The 25,906-nt window shown below is 39.2% G+C and overlaps 2 protein-coding genes across 5 annotated transcripts; one reads left to right on the top strand and one right to left on the bottom strand.

The window, feature by feature from the left end:
• Window positions 1–254: 254 nt before the first annotated feature.
• On the bottom strand, window positions 255–4,688 carry LOC113054563 (rho-related GTP-binding protein RhoF-like). The gene is made up of 5 exons (XM_026220196.1): window positions 3,931–4,688; window positions 3,462–3,549; window positions 2,229–2,338; window positions 1,734–1,868; window positions 255–1,134 (listed from the first exon to the last, which is right to left on the bottom strand). The coding sequence occupies exons 1-5, from the start codon at window positions 4,057–4,059 to the stop codon at window positions 967–969; spliced, it is 630 nt and encodes a 209-aa protein (XP_026075981.1). The 5' UTR covers window positions 4,060–4,688; the 3' UTR covers window positions 255–966.
• Window positions 4,689–6,633: 1,945 nt separating this feature from the next.
• Window positions 6,634–25,682, top strand: LOC113054558 (histone-lysine N-methyltransferase SETD1B-A-like). 4 transcript variants are annotated; one of them, XM_026220188.1, is made up of 19 exons: window positions 6,634–7,825; window positions 8,301–8,418; window positions 10,548–10,699; window positions 10,995–11,093; window positions 11,368–11,638; window positions 12,771–12,892; window positions 13,516–14,556; window positions 17,533–18,279; window positions 18,928–19,107; window positions 19,195–19,288; window positions 19,449–19,651; window positions 19,776–19,857; window positions 19,952–20,329; window positions 20,427–21,791; window positions 22,230–22,405; window positions 22,513–22,638; window positions 22,745–22,864; window positions 22,943–23,080; window positions 23,167–25,682. In XM_026220188.1, the coding sequence occupies exons 3-19, from the start codon at window positions 10,562–10,564 to the stop codon at window positions 23,338–23,340; spliced, it is 5,454 nt and encodes a 1,817-aa protein (XP_026075973.1). In that variant the 5' UTR covers window positions 6,634–7,825; window positions 8,301–8,418; window positions 10,548–10,561; the 3' UTR covers window positions 23,341–25,682. The 4 variants fall into 4 exon arrangements, with proteins under 4 accessions (XP_026075973.1, XP_026075972.1, XP_026075975.1 ...); XM_026220190.1 differs by lacking the exons at window positions 6,634–7,825; window positions 8,301–8,418 and adding an exon at window positions 8,967–10,385 and having other exon boundaries at window positions 20,427–20,525; window positions 21,276–21,791; XM_026220187.1 differs by lacking the exon at window positions 6,634–7,825 and having other exon boundaries at window positions 8,231–8,418.
• Window positions 25,683–25,906: the final 224 nt, after the last annotated feature.

The following is a 25,906-nucleotide window of genomic DNA, read 5'->3' on the forward strand; positions in this document are numbered from 1 at the left end:
ACGTTAGTGTTTGGAGGCTTCCGTTACCGCAGTCACATCCTGCTAAGCAGGAGTATTTATGCTAACCACAACATCACTATATGACCAAGTTTGTTTAGCTAAAGAAACCAGATAATGTTATTCAAATGACTGCCTGAAGTCTGAAAACTTCAGTATGCAAATAAAAGTATCTGTGTGCCGAATCAGCTGTAGCTAGGCTAGCAAAGAGCGACTTAATTTTGTTTCACACATGATTCACCTATCTGCACAAAAACTTAAAATATCACGGGTTTATTTGTACAATATACACTGTCAGGCAAATGGTTTTCAAATGATCCAATACTTTCTGGTGCCTATGTGAGATTTAAAGGAGTTATCGAGATAAAGTCTTAGTGAGAATCAAAACTGTTAAAACGTTGTTAATGGTGGTGGTCTACACACAGACTGATATTTCTACAAATCCCCAGGATTATTTTGCACATCACAGTACCTTTTTTGTTTAGAAAGTTTATATAATATATGGCCAAAATACTGTAACGCAAGGTTTTAAAATTTTTTAACTGTATCGTGAACTGCACACGCAGTGTAACACAGTGGCTGTTACTTCAGCTAGTTGAGCCTTATTATTATTAAACAACACAGACTGTAAATAAATTGAAAATATGACCATGTGATGTATCCCTAAAACATCAGCAGCAGTTTTTCCATCTACTATTGGATCCACGATCATGCAAGACCAAATTGCATCAAGTCATATCAGAAACACCAGCAGGAGGATGTGGTGTGGACCACTACACACTTATCACACACACCCTGGTGACCTCTGTCAAAAAGTAAGCCTTGCATAGTGGGCAGATGAGAAAACGCACACCACATGTCCTGAAAAATATTCCTCCGTGAAAGCTTAAACAATGAGAAGCTTTATAACAAAATATCCTATAGTTCATATATACAAAACTCAAACAAATGTGTTTCTTCTGGTAATGGTCACAGCATGGTGCAGCGTTTCTTCTTCTTGCGACGGTGATTTGCTTTAGCCCTGGCCGATAGAGCTCGCTTCGTTGCCTCTCTGAAAATGTCCTCTACATTCTCTCTGTATTTAGCTGAACACTCCAGGTATACCTCAGCATTCATTTGGTTCTTGGTCTCTTCACCCTAAGAAAGAGATATGAAGTTTGATTACTCATATCTATATTAAACATATCTATATCTATATACATACACACATATATGTGTGTGTGTGTTTGTTTGTGACAGTAAATTAGTTTACACCAACATATAAAAAGATACATAAATATACAAATAAATAAATACAATTCAAAAAATGCTGGGGTCAATAATTTGTTGTTATTTTATTTTTTAATTTCATTTTTTTTAAGGAAATTAATACTTTTATTCAACATGTATGCATTAAATTAATCAGAAGGGAGAGTAAAGACATTTATAATGTTACAAACACCAAAGATTTCTATTTAAAATACATGCAGTTTTTCCCCTTTTGTTTCCACAAAAATATTAAGTAGCACAACTGTTTTCAACACTGAATGTGTGAAAGATATATATATATATATATATATATAGATATATAGATAGATAGATAGATAGATAGATAGATAGATAGATAGATAACAAGCTTAACCCAAAAATAAGTGAACTTAACCTAATATGACTTGTATTTATGAGACTGAGGGCTTGTGATGTTCTTTATTTTCTAAAATGTCTGCCAAATAAATGAATGTAAATGCAAAGCCAACCTGGAGGTATGTGATGGGCTCCAGATCTAAAGCTTTGAGCTTCCTCGTCTTCTCTTTGTCCTTTCGCAGGTCCGTCTTGCACCCTATCAAGACAATGGGGACGTCACGGCAGAAATGACGCACCTCTGGGTACCACTATAGGGGAACAGGGATAAATAAATAAAAAAACGTTTAAAAGTGAACTTCTTCTTTTATATAAATACTTTTTCTGGTCTTCCTTAATGCCGTAATGGTGTAATATATCTATCTTTAGGCCATAAATGAACAGTCCCTTTGCTGTGTCTTTATTTAAACAGGGCTCAACACATTCATCTGAACTGACACGACAGGAAGCTTCGAAGAAATACTGTTTGTTTTCAGAGGTGGTCCGTCTGTAATCATCTACTGTTCAGGTCAAAGTTTATCAGATCACAGTTGCCAGCAAACAAGGTTAAAACAGACTTTCACCTGATGAACACTTCAGTTTTATTCTCAACTGGAGGCGAATGATTTCACCTTTATCGTGACATTGTCGAAAGACGTCGGATTGGTTACATCGTAGCAGATGACAACAAGGTTTGCTTCTTGATACGACAGAGGCCTCAAGCGATCATAGTCCTCTTGGCCTGTCAATAAACAGATTAGAAGGAAATGACGTCATTTTATCAAACTGATACTTGAAAACAGCGCTGCATTATGTGGACTGTTTCTATGGCGATGCTTCTAAACAAGTCATTGACGCTGAGGAGATGGAGACCTCTGACCATATACAGCATCTTCCTGTGTGTCGTATTTTATGAACAAAGTATTTTGACGAAAAACCGAGATGTGGTAGAAACCACATCCTGGCTTCAACATCCTGTTCGTGAGACACACAGAAGGTCTGGACAGCAGTGTGGGTCTGATAAGTAGCTTGATTATTGAAGAAGCAGTTCAATTTAGACAAAAAAAAACACACACATTTGAGTTTTTGATGAGTTGTATAGACATCAGTGGTTCACCAAGGTCAGTGACAGTAAATGACGATTAAATCAATAAGGGAACATTCCATATAAGGTATAAAATATCTGACGATCGGTGTGATTAATAAAAAATGCACTTCCCTTTTCTATAACAATATATTCACTGTAGAAATATACCAAAAATTTCAAATATATCCTAGTTCCTGAATATATATAAATATAAATGCATATAATAATATATCCTACAGTTCTGAAATGTCTGAACTATAAACCAACTAGAATATGACTAACTCAAATATTAACTCAAATATCCCATTTTCAATCAATTTTAGGCTTCAAAACAACTATAACTTTTTTTTTCCTGTAATAATATTTTTTGTATATACATATAACAAAAACAACAACAACAACAACAACAACAAAATACTGTTTAGAAGTTTGGGGTTGGTAAGATATATATATTTTTTTGTCTTTTAAAAAAAATATATATATTGTATTGTCAACAAGGCTGCATTTATTAAATCTTGAAAAATAATTCAAAATTAAATTGAACACAATGCCAAAGGGATTTTTTCAAAATATTATTAGTATTATTTATATAATCATGCAATGATCAAAGTGTCTATGTGGCCTGACCTAAGGGATGACAGCTGAGACAACTATTACTAAACGCTTCAAACCCATTTCACTCAATATTCCTGCCTAAATAGTTTATTAATGAAGCATGTCACTAAAGAGAAAGGGGTGTTTGGACTCTGAGGTGTGTCTGGTGTCTGTAGACACTTACCTGCTGTATCATAGAGATTCAGCTGAATGTCTTTCCCTCCGTAGGATACAGTGGTGACATATTTTTCGAACACAGATGGGGCATATTTCTGTTGATTTTCAACATAAAATCAGACAAATACAGGCATACAATGGATGATAGTGAATAATAAGTTCAGGTTTCTACAAGACAATTTGAAGTACGATCAAGGCGTAGGCAGAAACCAGTGGAAAGTAGTTGCTGAGGATGTTGTGCAAATGACTCTTATACATTTTGCAATGTTTCCTTCTCTTGAAAATTGTCAATTCTGTAACTATCTTTACAACTGAAGTAAATCTGGTTTACTTACACATACACACACACACACACACACACACACACACACAGACACACACAAAACTGTCAAGTAAGCACAAGCAAATTTGTACTTTTCCAACATAAAACCCCTCAAAATCATAATCTGAAGCTAAATTGTGACCTAAAAGCTTACCTCTGGGAAATCTCCTTTGGCGTACACCATCAGCAGGGATGTTTTCCCACAACCCCCGTCTCCGACGATAACAATTTTGAGAGAATCAGTCTGAGTGCCATTGCCGGCTACAGTGCCGTTCTGTGTCATGTCCTTTTCGTGGGCCTCACCGGCCAAGTCAGTTCCTCCAACAAGTGCCCAAGTGCACAAAAGTGTCAGGTAAATTCATTGGTAGGAGTAGCGGTTGAATATAACGTGAGACTAACTGTCTGCCAGGTAAGCATGCTACTATCCGGTCTCAACTTCCTCCTCCTCTCGACTCTTTTTTTCCTTTCAAACCATGTGACTATGTTTTCAAGAACCTCAGATCAGAGCGTGTGACTGTAATTGAGGCTGTGACTCTTTTCTATGACTGTCTACACATGGTCTGCACCATCACTAGGCGGGGTACATGAAGGCACTCCCTCCAGCAGGTCAGGAGCGTTTACTTCCTAACTACATGTTAATTGAGACAGTCCTCTGAAAACCTTCTCACATTCTCCCATCTACAGAGGGTGGAGCAGGACGGGATGTTGCTCTGAATGGTATGCTTAAGATGAAATTACAAAAAACATAATTGCAGTGATTATTTTAGCAATTTGGTGATAATTAAGTGTTAATTATGTAACAATTACATAAGTAAAAGTGTTATTAACAGTATTACTAGATTTACCCACCTATTACACATGCTAGGCTATTTAGTATCATTCACATGTTTTATATATTAATATATTTTTTTTTCTCGTATTTTCTGTATTCATTACAATTTTATATTTTTAATTTAATTTTTTTGTGTTTTTGTTATTTTTAAAATTCCTATATAGTTTTTGTTCATATTTAGTTCAGTTTTGGGTTGTTTTAGGCCATCAAGCTGAACCAAATGAAAATAAGAAATGTTGCCTCACCAGCTGAAGTAAAATAAGCAAAAGTTATTTTTTTAATATATATATATTTTTTTAACTTCATTTAATCTTTATTATATTTCAGGCAACAAAAAAGTTTTTTATGGTTCAAGTTTTAGTTTATGATGGCTATAATAAACCTGCCCATTACAAAATAAATAATTAATGTGTATAAATTTGAATTAACATGTACATATTTTACTATTTAATTGTTCTCTTTAATTTAAAATATTTTTGCATAATAATAAGAAGAATTATTATAAAAAACATTAAAAAGACTAGAGTTACAATGTCAAATGCAAAATGATTCAAATTCCCACTTAAAAAAGATTTGCATATATCATTTTGAGATAAACCTATATGAGACCATTTTGAATCATGTTTAGTAGCACATAAGTAACGCAAGTTTATGGGAATTGAATCCTTATACTTTATTTCTTATATTAATAATAATAATAATTATTATAGTCCTGGATAACAATTCGTCAAAATAGCATTGCAGTTGTGCTAAAATGCTTAATTCAGCAACAGCTATGATGCAATAAACACCTGATTGTGTGTGTGTGTGTTGTCATTATTGTTAATCAATAAAGCTTAAAGTTCATGTCTCTTTACTCTTTATTTCCTTATTTTTGTATTCTTAAATGACTTTAAATTGTCTGTCTTAACTTTTTTTTTATTATGAACACAACATAAACAATATAAATTAGCATAAGTTATATGAGAAGGCATGTAGAACCAGATAAAGGCTGTTGTTTAACAAAGCAAAACCTCATTCGAGTTTAACAACAAACACTTATTTAATTTGATCATTGGCCAATGGGTGTCAGTTAATGCACCCCCAACATCATCGCAGCCAATGAGAGACTCGCAAAAGGTTGTTGTTGTTGTTCTCCTCTCATTCCTCAACAGACAGGAGACGTCGTATTATGCCTGACTCTGACCATTTACTGTTTCCAGTGGCAACGGAGAGGAATTACTCAAAATAATTATAAAAACCCATCGTGCTCTCATAAAATCATTTATATGAATTTTAAGGTACATAAAAAAAGCATAATCTATTAATGAAGGACAAAAGCGGCCTACAGCAGCAGCGATAAACGGATAAACCGTTCCCCGCCATATGGCCCGTCCGGTTATAAAACAGTTCACTCACAGCAAAATAAAATAAAAATGTAGGCTACATGAATAAGTCAAGTAGGCGAATATGAAAAAGAAAAAAAAAGTCAATAGATACAAAGACATCAATGAATTTAAGAAGTTAGATTTATTGCAATATAAAACATTTAACTGAGTGCAACATATCTTTGTATATATATCATATATATACTTACCATATTATTAAATGTCACAATCCATCTTTATCTCAATTCTAAATAATAATAAAAAAGCTAAAGTGAAATGTTACAAAAAAAATTGTCCATGGTGAGAAATGCAATTGCGAACCGTCGTCTGGATCGGTTGAGTGTTTCCTCAGATTTAATATGGAATATTAGATTGAGGTATAAAAAAATAATAATAATATTACAGAGAATTTACACACGTTACTGTAATTAAAACCCTTTTGTAGGCTAATTTAGATTTCAGACGTCTCCTAGTCTTCATCAAAAAAATTACATTAAATTATCAAAATATCACACATGAAAGAGTGCCTCAAGAATAAACTTTTCAAGAATGTCATTTTAAGAACTAAAAAGCTGACATAGGTTATATGATTAATGGCGAAGCTGAACGTCGTAATTTGTCGAGGATCCACTCCAGCTGTCCAGAGCACAAATGGAGCTTTTCGTACACTTCTGCATATCGGGTAACAGACAGAGACTGGTGTCGACCGAGATCTCTGTACTTCTATCCTCGCGTCAGAAACAGCTTGCGTTCGCAGGTTTCGAAGATAAAGAGGATTTTCCTAATTAAACACAAGAGTGCCATAAAACGGCCTCATGACCCACTTCAGCCTTGGGCGGCTGCAAACGATGTAGTCTTCAGTCCTTTTTTCTGGAATGTTCGGACATCAGTCCTACTTTAGACTATGGCAGAGACTCGAGAGACAGAATCGTATTGATGTGCATGCAATAACAAGCGTGACTCCTCTAAAAGAGAAAGACAGATGGTACGTTTCCTTGCGCAACACCATTCTCTGGTTGATCAATTGAAATTGGCTTCGCGCACAAGGGGAAAGTGAAGAAGAATAAGAAAATACAAAATACAATGCTTGGGTTATAAATATGACCGTTCTCTACACATTTTAGAGTTACTAAATACGCTAAATATACACAATTATAAAGTCATAAATTGTGCAAAACACGACAATCTGCATACCACATACCGGTATGTGTTGCAACAGTGTGGTTTATTCAGGAGAGGTCTGAGGAACCTAAGTAGTGCGCAATCCTGCATGCATCACGTCAAATGTTCCTCTGAATGGCTGGCGAATAAACTGCACCGAATGTTCTCGAAAGGGGGACGAGAGAGCGCACAGAGAACTGGATATTCCCTTTGTACTTGCTGATTGAAATGCCACACAGGGTTTGAGAGTCTCTCTCCGACCTTAAATGGTTAGGTTGGGTGCAGTGCAGTTAAATCCAGAACCCGTGGCAAGCGTCCAGACTCTCAGATTACTGCTGTGTGTTTATGTGCTACAGGGTTTCCAGCGCTTTGCGCAGCAGCGGCGTCAAGGACGCGTTTTACACTCGAGAGATATTACTGCGAGTTTAGTGCAATATCCTCTGTTTTCAAACGGCGAGCCCCTCCGACCACATGTAGTCAGTTTGTGTTTGCAATGATTGTCACGTACAAAGACAGAATCATTTGAAAGAGCGACCGACAGCCTCGCCCATAAATGGCGCGGGCGGCAGCCTTTCTTCTCCACAATGATGTCCTTGTGAAGACGCCATGTTGAAATTGAAAACAACAGAGAAGCCATTAAACAGCAGGCTATTTCTGAGGTCGCATTGGACATGGGTCAGCAATAAGAGGTGTCTACAACAATGATTGTTTTTTTCTTCTTAGTTTTTTACCTTAATCTGTTTATTTTTTGACAATTATAATAAATCACAATATGAAAAACAATACTTTATATTTATAAAAATGAATTTTAAAGATAAATATGATTTTATTATTACCTGTTAAACAATGACAGAATATTCCCAATTCATTTTTTGTTTGTTTTTATCATAAAAGGTCGTATGAACTATTACCTTCGGAAAGAAAAATGATTTTTTTCTGTCTTCTGAATGATGATGAGTGATGAATGGGCGAGTTAATCTCTCTCGTCATTCTGTCTTCAGGAAGAGAAAGAGAGGGATTGTTTGCATATTACAATATCTAAAAGTGCCTCAAGATTTCCAGCAGCTCTACTCGTTGGAGACTGCGCAGATAGCTGTGTTAAATTGTGAATTATGTCGAAAAACGACGGCAGAAACATGGTTATTGTCGTTTTCTTCCTTTTAGGCGTTGCAACCCAACCCCCTCTTTAAAGCCAGTGTTAAAGGATCCGAAGATGGGAATGAAAACGTCCCTGTTTCTTCATCGTTTAGGCCTGATAGAATTATTTCAACAAAATGTTAAGGTAAATATCTCTGTTAGTGTTTTAATAATTATGTATGTTAATAGTCATATTTATACAATACCTCTAGCGTGAACTGTACACTATGACACTAATAGTGTTATGAAATTAAAGTGTGCCCTTGGCGCAAGGTCAGATATACAGCGAGTGTTCACTTGCTGAAAATACTAATTGACAAAAGGGATTTCCATTCCATTGTAAAATCAGGAATACATTATTCCCAATAGAAACGTCATGAAAGAAAAGGGAATTCCACATATTTCTTTAAACATAATTTTACTTTTAAAAATGTTTTTTGATAATAGTAATGTAGTGTTTTCTTTGTTTTTTTTTGAGGCGCAACCAGGATGAGCATTAAAACAACCACAAACCCCATCAATCATACCTGTGATTCAGCATTTTTGTAAAAGGCCAATCGTCCTTTTTCTCTATGGCCTGCTTTGTTTGCTGAAATGTGAGAAGCAATCAATTTAAATAGATAATTTAAAAAAGAACAGCATGCAACTGAATGTTCTGAAGACAAAGCTTTGCTGAAAACTAATGACACTTAGGGAGCACTAAAAATAAATACACATTCAGCCAGTTTAAATAAAATGCCTGTTAAATTAGCAATAATACATTTATTCTGCAGCTAAATAAGCAAAGACAATAAAGATAAACTTACTTATTGATTAATGCTTGGCCCTAAACAAGGCAGGGGCTTAAAAGCAGTTGGTAATTTTCATGTTTTTTTCTCTCTTTCTCTTTTTAAAGTCTAGTTAGTAGTAATATAATAATCAAATGCAAAATGTTTATTCAGTAGCATTTTACTAAAGAATAAAATGCTGTTATATGGGTGTGCCATGACCTAGTTTGCTGGGACAAAGATGGTTTCCAGGAAGAGGAAAAAAAGTACAAAAAAAATGTCAAAGGGATATCATCCAACATTTCATCTTCCTTCTTCTCAGATCCTGTAAACAGAAACACTGTATGTATTAAATAGTCCATAAAAGGCTGATGAAATCAATTAGATCCCTTTAGGAACAAAGGAAACCCATTTTGGCCATTGAGTCCCAATGTAGGAGAAAATGGCTGCGCCTGCATTCAGCCTTCTTTCTGCTCTCTGTAGGAAGAACTGAAGGCTGTGCTTCTAATAGCTGAATCTAGCCCGGTGCTTCAATCTGATTGGCTAGAGAGAGAGCTGCTGTTAACCAGCCAATTGCCCAAGCACCGCAGAATATCAAACAATGTTGGGAATGGTTGGAATTGAGAAATGTATCACAACTAATATTAGTACATAACATTAGATGTTAAAATAAAATAAAAAAAACTTTTTTGTTGTTGTTTTGTTTATATAAGGTGGACCCTTGTGTAAGTGTATTTTACTGACACATTCTGAATGCAAGACTTAATTAAATATTCAGGAATAAATGTTTAAATTAAAACAAAAACGCAGTTCGTTTCTAAACCAAATCATTTGGGCTTCCAGCGCGTGTCCCAATTCAGTTTTAACAACCTTCCCCAGCGTCGCTCCTCCATGTCCATCTTGTATTTAACGTCCATGTAAATCTATCGTGCAGATTCAACGCGTTCAAAGCGTTGGTGTTTCTGTTCGAAATTCAACATATGTTCACTTCCTGCTCGTTTACCGCAGACAACTCCATTCGTATCATTCGTATGTGTTTTTGACGGTCAAATAAAAATTCTGTTTTGGGGTAACAATTAAAAATAATAAATCGAAAGCGCGTGTCGAATGTGCAGGAAGGTTCAGATAGTGGTGTATTGTGGGAGAGACAGAAACCCCAGACTAGAGGCACACAATATGTGTTGGCTCGCAAAAAAGAGGCAGTATCCTTAAAATCATGTAATGTGATCGGCGAAACGTTCAAGATCTAGCCGTTTTATATACAACTACTCGATCGGACACAAGATGTCCAGACCTGGAGAAAGAAACAAACTAAATGAAGATCACGGTAAAAGACAGAGTTCAAGTAAGCTTTCTCTTTTTTTCTTCCTCTGTAATGTCTGTTTCGGGCACCGCTTCAAACCCCCCGTTTCTACAACGTAACGTTACTGATTGTGTGCAGATATCAACCTTTGCCATGTCAGGATTATGAAGCGTACTTTCTGTGTTTTTGTCATCTCTTCGTTAGGTTTGGCGAACGGAATGGAGAACAGCCATCCTATCTGCAGCTCGGGAGAGAAACGAAGTCATTGGAGAAGTTACAAGTTGATTATTGACCCAGCATTGAAAAAGGGATCGCACAAACTGTATCGCTACGATGGACAGACCTTCAACGTGCCGGTGAGCGAACTGAGCCGTTTCAACGGCCAGAACCGGACACATCGACCCGCGAAGTGAATGGATCTAACGTTAACACACTCGCGTTGTAAACACCTGACACAGCACATCAAAGAGTTACACCGTTGCCAAACTTTCACGACTGACCACTCGTTTGAAAGCTAAACTAGTGAGAGACGAGCTCTCGCTGTACCGCGCCGGTTCTAGTGACAGTAGTGACATGCCGGGTTTGAGAGTGCTGTCTGTGAATACACTTCCACGCGTAAAGTGTTAATAAAAGTGCTTGTTTTGTTTGCAGAACCCCGGAATGCCACCCGTGGACATCGTCCGAGACCCGAGAATCGGTCGTCTGTGGACAAAGTACAAGGAGACTGATCTCCCGGTTCCTAAATTTAAGGTAGTTCAGTCACACCCCCTTGACACATGTGTCTATTTTTCAAGTAACGTTATGCCAACTTCAGGACGTTTGACGTTAACACAACGCTTCGTATACATCTAACGTATTGTTTGCTTTAGAATGTAAGAAACAAGTGATTTAACGTTCTGTTTTCAGTTGTACTAGAGGCACGTGCAAACAGGGCATCAGATAACGGTTGGTCCGTTTTGAAGTAGAAAAAAACGTTCTTTTTTTTCCTTTTTTTTTTAAAAAGCAACGTTTTTCTTTTCCTTAGATCGATGAGTGTTACATCGGTCGCGTGCCTCCAAAGGAGGTCACATTTGCCAAGCTCAACGACAACGTCAGAGAGGGATTCCTCACCGACATGTGCAAGAAGTTCGGCGAAATCGAGGAGGTGGAAATCCTGTACAATCCGAAGAACAAAAAACATCTCGGAATTGCTAAAGTTGTTTTCGGGACCGTCAAAGCGGCGAAGGATGCTGTGCAGAACTTGCACAACACGTCTGTCATGGGCAACATTATCCACGTGGAGCTGGACCCTAAAGGTAAGGATGCATTATGTGTTCAAATACTAAACTGGACATTTATAGATTTAATATTATCAGAGGAATGTTGTCTGACCGAGTTACACTAAAATACCGCATGTGTTTGTATATTTGAATAGTTTGTTTGTGACATGAAGTCACGTGCAAACATTTACGTTGGTTGCTTGGTAACCACTAATCGTCAACTCAGCGGATGAGGGATTAACTAATGTTTGCTTTGACGTTTTACGTGAAACGGAATCATTTTATCTATTAGTTGGATATTTAGCTATAGTTTGAAGCAAATTTGTCTTACCTCTAAAATATGTATGCAAGTATTGAGATGAAAAATGTATGTTTTAGAAAAATAGGAGGTGGTTAACCACAACTAAAGCGTAATTGTTGTACAAATGAAAATACTGGTAATGTTAAACCCTTCATTTAGAATATTTGCTGAAGGACAAGCACACTAAATCGTCGTTAACCTTGTAAAAGTGAGATCCTGAAGGCAGGATGACAGCTGTAGTGGGTCTCCCCTCTCTTAAAGAGACAGTACCATTTCATCTATTATTGTCATTGACTTGAATGCCAAGTGCATGCATTTCATGCATTATACTGTCATTTTCTTATTTGATGTGTATATGTAGATGGTTTTTATGTATATAATATTATATATATATATATATATATATATATATATATATAGATGTTAAAATAAATTTCACAATTTTAAGATACAAAATGTAACATTTTACAGACGTGGTACTTTATTTTCATGTGAGATTACTTTCCAATAATATTTTGGCTATTATATTTCTATTAATACTGACACAGATTATTTTTTCAGTTATGTTTTTGTGACAAGAAAATGACTCTTTGTTATTGTATTCTTGCATTATTGAAAAATAATTTTCCTGTTTGACACTGCTTTCACACAATCAGTATTGTATTAAGTGCTATACAAATAAAAGTGACTTGACAACTGAAAATGTAACAAATTTATGTTGGACAATATAAAACATTTCTTTCTTTCTTTCTTAGATTGTAATGCCACAAATATATATAATATGAATACTTCATTCAAATGTTGCCCACACTGTGTTTCATTAATTATGTTCATTGAAGAATTGTGTTCTCTCATCCATCTGTTCAGGTGAAAATCGCCTAAGGTACTTCCAGCGTCTGATCAATGGAAGTTATACTCCGCTCACTCTTCCAGTGGGTGGTGAAGAGGCCTGTGAAGTTTCTCCACGCAGCTTGGCTGAAGCCCTGCTGGTAAAAACTAAACCAGATTATGCCATTAAATGTGACATTAATTAAAGAAAGTATCAGAATGTTTAAGATTGTACTGCAAAACAAAAAGTTAAAAACAGATCTTTTTACAGCTGCATGAAGAGAGCCAATATCAAAGCAGCTTTGTGTAGCTGGATTCATTTTATCGTAATGTGGAGTATTGAGATTTTTATCATGACAAGTCAATACATTTAAATGTCTGAATCTAGTTAACACGTAATTTTAGTGCAAAAGGTATTTTACATCAACACACTGTATAACATGCTGTCTCCAGCAGAAACATCTTTATCTCTAATCCAGTTTATCAGTTCAGCAGGTGGTTAAATGGACACAGACTGAAATGCACATAATAACTGCTACCAGCAGAGAGCTGCACGCTATTTCAACATGCACTTTGAACGGTCCCCCCTCAGTTATGGCCATTATCACACATTGCAGCCATTTGAAAACAGAGTGCCATTAACTAATGTTTATACAGTGTATTTGATTAGTGTGTTAATTGTCAATGCCATTAGTAAAGGCCAAACCAGTGATTTTGTTTACAGAAAGTTTTCATTGTGATATTCAGAAATGCATTTAAGTTGGAGGTTATTTTGTATCCACAGCCCTTGCGAAGACTGTCCGAAGGCAGTTCTTCTGCAGTCGGAGGCACGGCCACACCGGGCGGCACCAACACACCCATATCCCTAGATACAGCCTACTCCAGCCTAAGGCAGGATACGCCTCAGTCCCAGGGTACCCCGCACACCCCGCGGCCATCAGGCACCCCGTTCTCTCAGGACTCCAGCTACTCCAGCAGGCAAGGCACTCCGGCATTCCAGTCGAACCGTGCTGAATCCTCGGGAGGCTACAAGTCGAGACGGCATGAAACTAAATTCCAGGATGCCTACAACCGAAGACCGGAGAGGCATTATGTCCATGGTACAGGAGGAGGGGTGCATCGTGGTAACGCAGAGCAACCGCCCAGTTTTAAGCAACATCAGCCCCCCGAGCCGCCGTCACCTGCTTTTGCGCACACGCCGCCGCCACCAGCCAGTGGAAATTTCAAAAATGCTTTCTCTCCTTATCAACCCCCAATTCCCCCAGTGTACCCTCACACAGAGCCTTCTTTCCACCAGCCTGTACAACGGGAAGTGGATTATAGGAGACCGCCTCAAGCCCCGCCTCCCCCGAGTACTGACTTCATGCCTGTCAGAGACGGGCCTGTAACACCGCCAATGCCCGAGCCGCCACCCCCTGCACCAGAATCCCAACCAGCCACACCTCCCCCCTCCACACCGGAGCTCTGCCCATCACTGGGCACCCCGACCCAGGACTCTGAGCGCAACAGCTTGGACTCGCGCATAGAAATGCTTCTTAAGCCCTACCTGAATGAACGCGGAGACTCTGATGCTGAGGTGCGCATGGACGGGAGTCCGATTTCTTCATCATCCTCTCAGCTCTCCCCCATTCCACCCCAGCGGCCCTCACGCCCTTCTAGCACCGGCCTGGAGGACATCAGCCCAACGCCACTTCCTGATTCGGACGACGATGAACCTATTCTTGGTACTGCTTCCCTGTTGGCAAATTCTAGGGCTGTGTCGCCCTTCATGCACAGTAAAAGTGGGGCAGGAGAACCACGGACGCCCATCGACAAAATGGACACGGTAAGACCTGAGATATGATCTCTCTTTCCTGAACTTTACTGTCAAGTCACCTTAATTTATATAATGCATGGATGGGCGATATGGCAAAAATATCATATAAGAATTTTTTTCATTTATTTTTATATCACGAATCACGATTTGATCATGATTCTTTGTCATGTTGGTTGTCTGAGCATTACAACCAAACTAATATCCCTATTATAAAGCATTTCTAGGTAACAAAATATAATAAAGAACGACAAATTTTTGGGCTAAGGTGAGCAAAGATAAAAAAATCTTTATTTTATCTACTATTAAAAAATTACGACAAAGATATGTTACAAATACATATACAAATAAAACAGTGCTTTATTTTATAGAAATGTAATGAACAAATATAAAATTAAACACTTTATCAATTTATTATTATTAAAGTAAAGCAACTGTATTAAAGTTCTTCAGTCAAGAGTTCCGTATTTTCCCGACTATAAGGGCCCTGTGACTTATAGTCAGGTGCGACTTATTTATCAAAATTAATTTGACATGAACCAAGAGAAATGAACTAATACTAATGAACTAATAGAAAACATTACCGTCTCCAGCCGCGAGAGGGCGCTCTATGCTGCTCAGTGCTCCTGTAGTCTACAACTGAGCAGCATAGAGCGCCCTCTTGCAGCTGTAGACAGTAATGTTTTCTCTTGGTTCTGGTTCTAAATAAATGCGACTTATAGTCCAGTGCGACTTATAGTCCGAAAAATACGGTAGTAAGTGATTTATTTTTATACCAACATTTACTCACTCGCTTGCTTCGGCTGTACCCCCTCAAAAAAGGGCACGTCAGAATAGCGTTTGAATTAAATGTTAAACGGCTCTAAAGCATATGCAAATAAAGTACTCTATCTGAATTAACACTGATGTGAATGTTTGTCGCATTGTACGGTATCTTGAGACGGAGGCGCCAGAACTGCAGGTGATAGAATATGCACTGTAGCACAATACTACAATATTTCTTTAAAAGCAGAATTTTTTTTCATCCATGATCAAAAAGTGTCATATCACACACCCTTAATATAGTGCTTTATAAAATACAGATTGTTTCAAAAGAAGCTCCAGAATAATCATACTGAAAGCGTATACATGTTTTTGAATTATTGATTCAGTTTGTTCAGATGAAATGAACTGATTCGTAGGCCTCAATGATTCAGCTATTCAGTTTTTGTAATTAATATATTTATGAAGCAAAATGTTCTGCTTACTTGTTCAATGAAATGCAGCTATGTTTTTGGCTTGTGCCAGATTGCAAAAATAAATTGTTGTCTAAAATTTTACCATAGTATTTATAAATACAGTGATTTTTTTTTAACCTCTAAATTGCTTTATTGTTGTTTGCTACTATTGGCTATTAGTTCGTAGTGTGTCTAACTACTCAGAGGCTTCTGATGTGGTATTAAATATGATATTATGAGTTGTATGGAGGGTATCAGGACCCAGGAGAAATGTAAGCAGAAACTGCACTCATCTGCTTTTAAGGAGGCTCTTTCCCTTTTGTTTCACATTTCAGCAGTAGATGAAATTGTGCAATCTGGCTGCCGAAACAACATGTTTTTGCATTTTTTTCCCCCTTCAGAATCTCCAAGCATGTGTTTTTTCTTCTTCTTTTTTTCTTTCTATCATTTAAATCTCCGTATGCTGTGTGGGGCTTGTTTAAACCCATAGGTTTAGCCAGGAGACTTCTTGGCATCACTGGTCATTTCCTTGTGTGCTTGAGATTTTGCCACTCTGCTGTCTGTAACATTTCAGCAGCATGTTGAAAAATTGAAAGTTTAGCCTGGTACAGTTCAAGTGCTACATGTTAATCCGTACAAAATAGGCTAAGCATTGCATTCCATAGAAAATCCGAGAATATTGGACGTCTGCACAGCAATAAGAACATAAGCGTTCAGTGCATAATAAGACTCTCTCTTGCATTGTTTGCACAGTCCCCAGCTCTGTATGGCAAACCCAATGAAATCTTATCCTACTGTGGATGGCGCTTATGTGCAACACACTTTCACTTCCTCTTACCGTAGTTTAAGACGAGAAAAAATAAACAGCCGTTAGCTCACTTTTGTGCTTTACTTCCTGCTTGAAAGCTGGACCATCAGGAAAGTGCTGTTCTTATTGAATCTCCAAAACCATAATTCAGCAAGAGCTGTGCCATATGTGAAAGTGTTTGGGTTCCTACATTCAAGCGACTTACAGTGATTGTTTCAAGAGAATATTATTACTGTTTTAGGGTTAGTGATTTAAGGAAAATATAAATAAAATTTTGATGCATAACTAGTCCTGTATCATTTGTGTTGTGAACAAGTCATGCAGTTCTAGGTGATCTGATTTACAATTTTCATTGGAAAACAAACATGTTTAGTAGTGGTACTTTTGCTTTATTAAAAAAAAAAAAAAAACAACTTTTGTTTGTTTGTCACAGTGTTGTAATTATTACAGTTGGTAAATTATTGAAATAAAGCTGAAGTAAATAAAAATGTTTAATATTAGATGACCAACCTAAACTTAAAATAACATAACACAAATGTTATTTTACAAAAACTAAAACTAAAATCATTAAAGATAATAAATGATATTGAAATAAATAAAATGATACTGAAATAAATAAAAAGCATTTATCAAAATGACCAAAACTAAAAATTGTAAAAATAAGCTGAAAATATAAAAATAAAAGCTAATTCAAAACATGAGTAAATATGTAAATAATACTAAAATAACACTTACTTATAAGTTAATTTATCAAGGACTCAATATTATGCTCACTAAGAGCAATAGAACTTCATTAGAACTTTGTCTAGATCAGGTTAAAAAAGGGGGGGGGGTGGTTAAGAAATTGTTCTGTTCGTAGTTGCACAAGGCCAGAGGCAATACAGGCCAATAGATAGTGTTTATAATCAAATGCAACAGATGTTGGCAAATGTATTAATTAATTAATTTATTTATTTTACACAGGACCATCAGTCATCAGGTGAAGACATGGAGATTTCCGATGATGAGATGCCTGGCACACCGAATGCTAGTGGGGATTGTGAAAGCATTGTGGTCAACTCTGCGATGTCTCCAATGCAGACCATTTCCATGCCCCCGCCAGGGTTTCCCCCACTGCCTCCTCCACAGGCTGGCTTCGCACTGCAACTACCTCCTCTTCCAACCGTACCACACCTGACTGGCCCACCTGGCGTGGTCCCCCATCCGATGCTACACCCGTTGCACCCTTATCCCCCTGGCATGATGCCCATTATGCAGATGGACCTCATGAGCTCCTTAACTCAGTGGGGAAGCGTTCACATGTCCTTCCAGATGCAGACTCAGATGTTAAGTCGCATGGCACAAAGCCAGCGGCCATACCCTTACCCTCACTTCATCAGCGGGGCTGCTGCAAGTGCCAGCGCTGCTGCCGCCATGCAGTTTGGAGGCCCGTATCCACCTTTGTCTATGGTTGGTGCGCCTGCAAGCACTGTGGGTCAGGAGCAGCCCTGGCATCTAACCAACATGCCCAAGTTCAACCCTGCTGTTCCCCCTCCAGGCTATGAGCCCCAAAAGGAAGACCCACACAAAGCCACTGTGGATGCAGTGCTTACGCTTATTGTCAAGGAGCTGAAGTCCATTATGAAAAGAGATCTCAACCGCAAGATGGTGGAGGTGGTGGCCTTCAGGGCGTTTGATGAGTGGTGGGACAAACAGGAGCGTTCGGCTAAGGTAAGTGACATTCTATAAACTCAGGCTTGTTTTAAATGTTACATGATACTTGTTGCTGAATATGTAAATAGTTCTTCAAATAAATAATAACAAATGCAGTAAATTTGCTTTTCAAGCTCTTTAAGTCCTGCCAGATACAAAATCAGTGTCAAGTCATAAATATAATTTCCCTTTAAATGGCTTCTTGTTCAGTTCAAATAGAGTACATCATGGTACATTCATCCTAAATGATTCTGAACTGCACTGACATAATGCAAAATGAAATGCGTCAAACCCAACTCTGGCTGAAAAATGTTATTAATGATCAAAACAGTGTTTTAGCTTCCAATAATAATGCATTAATAAATAATAATAATATTATGATTGTGTCAAGTTAATATAATAATATTACATTTCCTAAAACCTTCCTGGGATGGGTTGATAAATTGATATTTAATCTGCAGATAGCAGTAGACAAACATGGACAGCTTAAAATTATCCCTAACTTATGTTATCTTGCTCTTAATCAAATGTTAGCTGATTCCATACCTGAATTTTCCAAGAAGTTTTGAAACAATTAGTCAAAAAGAAAACCCCAGTTTATTAACCTGAGGTCATGTCATTATACTAACAGAATTATTTGTTGTTGTCATGTTTCTGCACCTGCAGGCTACGATTACACCTGTGAAGACAGGTGAGGGCAAAGATGACGAAAAAGAACGGGCCAAACCCAAAGAGACTATATCCTCTAGCTTACTGGAAAACTGGAACAAGGTTGAGGGTATGGGATTCGAGGGAATGGGTCTCGGCATAGGCCTGCGTGGTGCCATCCGGTTACCATCCTTCAAGGTACCAAACTATCACCAAGTGTATTTGTTAGTTTGCTATTATATTTTTAAAGTTGCTCATTATCAATTGCTACTCATTTGTTTGCAGGTTAAGAGGAAACAGCCCCCTGAACCAACATCTTCCACTGACAATAAGAGGGTGCGACCATCCACACCTGTCGATGATGAGCTGGAAGATGAAGGTGTGTGCTTGACATACTTGCTCAGTTTATCAGATTTCTGATCTTTAAACTAAAACATGGACCACTTACTCAAACTGAAAAACTGTTGGCTTTAAAGTGACAATGCTTTACACGGTCTCATGCCATTTCTGTAAACTAACATGGTAAGGTCGGTTCTCAGAATCAGAAAGAATAGATCTTCACACAGACGGATCCAGAACGGATGGCGGTGGTACTTCTGCAAAGCGAAGGCCAGCCAGACCTCTGGAGCTTGACAGCGAAGGCGAAGAGGAGGAGGAAACTTCTGGCAAAGAGGAGTCATCACCTTCAGATCATGAAGAGGAGCCAGTGGAAGATGCCTCTGAGAGGTTGTCCTCTGGCATGGTGAGCACCAATTCACTGTATTTCTTAGCAAACCTTAATCAAGTGTAGGTATTAGGCTTTATGTACAGTGTACTATATATATTCTATGCACTTATTTGAGCCTAATGTAAACATGCCTTCTTAGGTTATGGAGGATGGGGAAGATGATGAAAAGAAGAGCGAATCAGACTCCAGTGGGAGTGAATCATCTGACTCATCAGATGATGGTAATGAGTTTAATGGCTTGAGGTTGATAAATATTGTGCTCTTGTGGTCGCTGTAATTGGTGTGAGGTAATGACCTTCACTAATCCCCCCCCAGAATCTTCTAGCTTATCCTCCTCCTCCAAATCTGGTTCTGGTTCCTCTGGGAGCGAGAGCTCGTCCGACTACGAATCAAGTTCAGAGGAGGAAGAGGAGGAAGAAGAAGAACAGGTAGAGGGAATAGAGGATGAAGATGAAGCCGATGCACAAACCTCATCGTCGTCCTCATCTTCCACATCCTCATCTTCTGAAGAGGAGGATGCTGACGTAAAAGCTCCCAGTACCCCCACAGGACCACCACTAGAAGAGGAACCAAATGAGTTGGGCAGGCTGGAAGCGTTAGATGAGCCAGAGATCAATCACAAGCATACTGCAGTGAGCTCAATCAAGTCTGGAGTTGAAGACTTGTGGCCCCCATCACCCAAAGGACTGCCAGGTCAGTGTCCTGACTGTATTTTTTAGCCTGATGTTCCCGTGGCAGTTGAGTATTCTATGTTGAAGTCTGATCATAATGTGTTGTCATCTCTTTTCAGCCGATAAACCCGACGTAGATTTGGCCATCAGTATTCCAGTGTCCAAAGCTGAAGCCACCCTGGAGGATGTCGGTAGCTTGCGGCCAGCCACTCCAACAGGTTCGTTTGCAGACAGTGATCTGGACTCCCAACCAAAGATCCCTATAGAAGACTTTCCCAGTACCCCTGGGCGGGTTGGCCCAGTTTCCCTAGAATCAGAAGCCGCAATCCCTCATTCTCTTCCTACGCCCTCAATGCACCTTCCATTTCCCTCCAATCATGCTCTTGAAGCTCGATCCTTTCTGCCGCCTCCTGAAGCTTTGCCGGATATACCTGTCCGTGGGCGGTTGCCTACGGAAGAGGACATCCCACGCACACCGGGGAGAGATCTTATGGACAGATCCCGGGGCTTGGGCAAGTCTCAAAGCACTGATACAGTTCCAGTCACACCAGGTAGCGACACGCCACTAACAGGTAACAGCTTGAGCTCGCCGCATAATCACGGCAGCCCTTTCTCTTACCCTGCTCAATCCCCTGTCCTCAGCGCTGGTATCCCTCGGACTCCGGGTAGAGACCTTACTTTCGCCCCAGCTTTCCCTGATTCTGCTGCTTTATCTGCAGGCCTTCCCATTCACAGGAAGGCCTCGTCAGAGAGCTTGGAGGAGAAGTCTCTCTTTAAAGAACCTCTACTTAGCGCCTCTCCTCAGGCCAGCCTACCTAACAATGCAGTTTCTTCCCCATTCCCTGGTCCTCCCCTTCCTGCTGCTTCACTTCAGGAGCCACCTCTGCCTCCCCAAGGCTCCTCTCCCACTTCTGTAGAGACTTCCTCTTCTGCTGCTCCAAAAGACCTACCTGTTCCTGTGCCCTTAGATACTACACCAAGCAAGAGGAAACTAGGACGCCCCAAGTCTAAAAAGGGACAAGTGACCACGCCTTCAGATTCTGAAGAGCCTTCAGCTCCAATGGTGGCCTCTTTACCTCCAGATCTACCAGTAAACAACCTGTACCCAGAACACCCTTCAGACACCTTCAAAAGAGAAGATGGTGACTCCAGAGCCTTGGAAGAAGAGAATAACCAAACCCAGACGGTCATACCTGAGCTAGAAGACAGGTTGCTTTACGTCGAGGAACCTATTCAGAAGACGCGCCGACAGAGACGGGGCTGGCAAGAGTTGTTGTTGTCCATGCACTCCCCCGTGTCATCACCGGCCCACACCAGCTTCTTACCCCGCTCAGAATTTGAGGAGATGACCATCTTATATGACATCTGGAATTTTGGCATTGATGAGGAGGACATCTCCTACCTTAAGATAACTTATGACAAGATGCTGCAGCAGGACAATGGCAACGACTGGCTCAACGACACCCTCTGGGTCCACCATCCTCATATCCTTTACTGCTACAATGTTAAGGTGCAGTCACAAGTGAAATTTAGCGAACAAGAGAGATCCATTGTTTTATCAATGACAATGACTTTTTAAGGGTAAAATCCTGTTAAAGTGGCCGTTGGTAATATCTGTGACCCTAATGGCAGCAAATGGAATTACATTTGAATAAACAATGGAAGAGTCATTTCTTCCTTTTTCAGTTTAGTTTGGTGCCGCTAGGCCTCCTTGTGGCTCCAAATGGAATGGTGTAATTGAATTGCAGTTCTTGATTTTTCTACAACTCGAATAGAACACCAGTGTTCACATTTTTGGAACTGTCTTACTCGTTGACTATTGTGTTAAATTTTTTTTATTAATTGCTAGTATTTGCAGACCTGTAATGTGGAAACGTATCTGTGCATGTAAAGAAAGCTGTATTTCCTTGACTCCTCTGAACCTACCAACATGGGCAGCACATCAGGGCTGAAAAAGAAGCGGAAAGAGGATGGTATACGCGACCATGTCACCGGCTGTGCCCGCAGCGAGGGCTACTACAAAATCGACAAGAAAGACAAAATGAAGTACTTGAAAAGCTCACACCTGCAGTCCGAAGAGCCTGATGTGGACACTCAGGTGGGCCACAGGGATAAAATACTGGAGTTTACTCACAATCAATACTTCATTAAGCTAGTTTGCTGAAGGTCTTGATCTTGATTGTGTTTTTGTGTGATTTCTCACAGGGGAAGAGTATTCCAGCACAGCCCCAAGTGTCCACTAGGGCAGGTTCAGAGCGGCGGTCTGAACAGCGGCGCCTGCTGTCATCCTTCAGCTGCGACAGTGACCTCCTCAAGTTCAACCAGCTCAAGGTAGGACAAGCAAAACCCAGCTATACACGTCTTGCATATCCTACAAAACAGCACCATTCAAAATATGAGCCAAGTCTGAATCTAATGAGTCACAACTTATCCACAGTTCCGTAAAAAGAAAATCCGGTTCTGTAAAAGTCACATTCATGACTGGGGATTGTTCGCCATGGAACCTATTGCTGCTGATGAGATGGTTATCGAATATGTTGGCCAGAATATCCGACAGGTGAGCATGAAGCTAACCAAACTCTCAGCATCACTGCTTTTTGGCCGGGCTGTTCGTAATTTCCTCGTCTCTTTGCAGGTTATCGCAGACATGCGAGAGAAGCGCTATGAGGAAAAGGGCATCGGCAGTAGCTACATGTTCCGTGTGGATCACGATACCATTATAGATGCAACCAAATGTGGCAACTTTGCTCGCTTCATCAATCACAGTTGCAATGTGAGTTTGCTTGGACGTTTTTTTTGACAAAAGGTTGTTTTGAAGCCAAAAATCATATTAATGGTGTACTACTTTGTGTTTCCCAGCCAAACTGTTATGCCAAGGTCATCACTGTGGAGTCACAGAAAAAGATCGTCATCTACTCCCGGCAGCCAATAAATGTTAACGAGGAGATCACCTACGACTACAAGTTCCCCATCGAGGACGAGAAGATACCGTGCCTCTGTGGTGCAGAAAACTGCAGGGGAACCTTAAACTAACCCCAGCATATAGGTGAGAACTTTGTTAAAAACATGCACTGCCCAACAACAAGCCCAGACGCCCCATCTTCTGGAGCTACAGAGGAAATAGTGGGTAAAATCCAACACATCCACTGGATACATCGTGCAGCTAAGTGTCTGGGACTTCTTTTTTTACTTTTTCATGATTGTTTACAAATTACAGGTGCTCTTTCAAGCATAAAAAATAAGTTTTCTGCCACTCTTCCATTGACCTCTTTGGAAATTGACTTATTTCCCTCCCAAATGTTTGGGCGCTGACTTTGTTGTCTGCCCATTTGGCACAGTTTGTCTTTGCCGTGGAGCTCCTGCTCCTCGTCAGTCCCCTTTTCTTCTGCAGTTTGGTTATGGAGAGACCTCCCCGTCCATGAACTTGGACCCCAAACACTTTAAGCTGCTCACGTCTGTTCCACAGGCACAAAATTCAGTTTTAAAAAGCTCCTATCACGTTTTTTTTTTTGAACTTGCATGAAGTTGGACTTCACTGTATCGTGCCCTCAAGGTTTAGCATTCATTGTGACACTAACCATTGTTGGGGTAATTGGGTGAATTGTCTTTAGTTTGCAGAACATTCAACAAAAGCACACCTGCGCCGGCCACAAAACAAATCAGAAGAAAAGGTCCACAGCTCAGGCAAATATACACAAAGCGAAACGCTCCTACGATATTTCAGCCAGCGCTGCACCTATGTGGCAGGTTACTGACTGGACAATTTTTAATGGATAAAAGCAAATCATACAATACACTACACTTTATTCTTTCATTTATTCAAGCCATTTTTAGTCATCTCTGTGATCTTTGGATTTGAGCATGTCTTCTGCCCTCTAGCTTTTGTAAAATGCAAAGACAGAAAGCTGCTGGTCTTCAATCAGATTCCACTTTAAAGCTGTACAGCTTAGTATTAACTCTGTGTTCGTCATGTCAGCTCACTCTTTTAGCAGATAAACATGCAGAGGTCCAATTAGGTTCATGCATATTCCGGCACTAGTGCTGAATTTTCTATTATGGAGCGAATCTCACCATGATGCTGCTATTCTGCAAACGTATGTTCCTAATTTTCTCCACCAGTTCACTTTAAGATGGTGAAATCCACCTGCACTGGTTTCAGCATGGGTTTTCATAGTATTTGGAGTTCTTTGTGAGTGCTGTAACTGGCGCACAGCACTGATGCTTTACAAAAGGGTTGCCCTGACACCAATTCAACGAATAAATCTAGTCTAAGTACATGCACCGATGTTTAGGATCAGACCCTGGAGTATTAGGTCCGTCGACCTGAAACTGCCAGCAGTGGATGCAGAATATCAAGTACAGAGTTGAATAGAGTGCCAAATGTGTACTTTAATGTGTCACGGCTCTAAAGGCAAACCTTCTTCCATTTGTCTCCTCCTATGTGTGTGTGTGTTTCAAGTTCACTGGTACTTCGAGCGACCCGCTTGGGGTCTTTCTGCATTTTGCTCAGTATTTAACCATCAAAAAGTTTGAAAACTATTATAGCCTCATTCAGCCAAATTTCGCTTCGAAAGCGGAAGACTTTCTGATCTGCAAGGCAACATGGTCACTGTGCTTTTCTTTGTGATTTGGTTATGTTAATAAATGCACTAGAGGCTTCTAACCTCCCATCAGGCCAAATGGCTCTCACAAGAACAAGCTATGAAACGTGTCCTTTAACATGAGTTCACTCACAGGGTAAGGTCTCCCCTTTTTTGTTATTTTTCTTTTTAAATATGTTTATATTGTACAGGAAAATAATGGTTTGTATTGAGGAATGAGGCTTTTTTTATCATGATGGGGAGTGATGATGCATCGTTCTGCTTTTATGAGCGACAAATGGAGTATTTAAAATGAATATTTTTCAGGGATCATTATATGAAAAAAGGGGTTGAATAGCTAATTTAAAGAAAATGATGCATCTTGTACATAAAACCGATTTGTACTTCCTTTTGAAAGATTGTTTCTTGTAGAAACGTCTTTTTCTGCCCATTTTCCTTTGGATTCTTATGTGTAAATACTTTGAACTGTGAATATATAAATATAAATATATATATTTTTGTTCCTGAGGATTTGCTACAGCGTCACAGCTCAGAAAGGTCTATCTGACAGTGAGTACAGAGAGCTGGTGGCAGTATTTTCAGCTTGTGTCAAGCTTTATTTTTTATTTTTGGTTGTAAATTCTATGAAAATCTGTTTGCAGTGTGGGGGAAAAAGCATTATCATTCAGAAATGGCAAGGGAGATTAGTAAAATTGACATTTTTCTCCCTGTCTATTTATTACACCACAAATGTATGGAGAAAGATCATGGAAAAATAAAGGATTTTTTTTTCAACCGCCTTGTTGTGGAACTAATCTTTTCATCATGACATCAAGTTTATAATTCTGGATGTTTTATCCAGGCGAGTTGCTGTGTACAGAGTTACCAGAAGCAGGATTGCGAAAGTGAGTTTAATAACAATTAATAACTGAACATATGTGAGTCAGTAGGAGGTCTAAAGCACACTGGGGTCTCACCATCTGCCTTTCATATTGCCTCTTTACGGTTAGTAAAGACTC

This window comes from Carassius auratus, chromosome 35 (assembly GCF_003368295.1).
Source record: "Carassius auratus strain Wakin chromosome 35, ASM336829v1, whole genome shotgun sequence".
Taxonomy (NCBI): domain Eukaryota; kingdom Metazoa; phylum Chordata; class Actinopteri; order Cypriniformes; family Cyprinidae; genus Carassius; species Carassius auratus.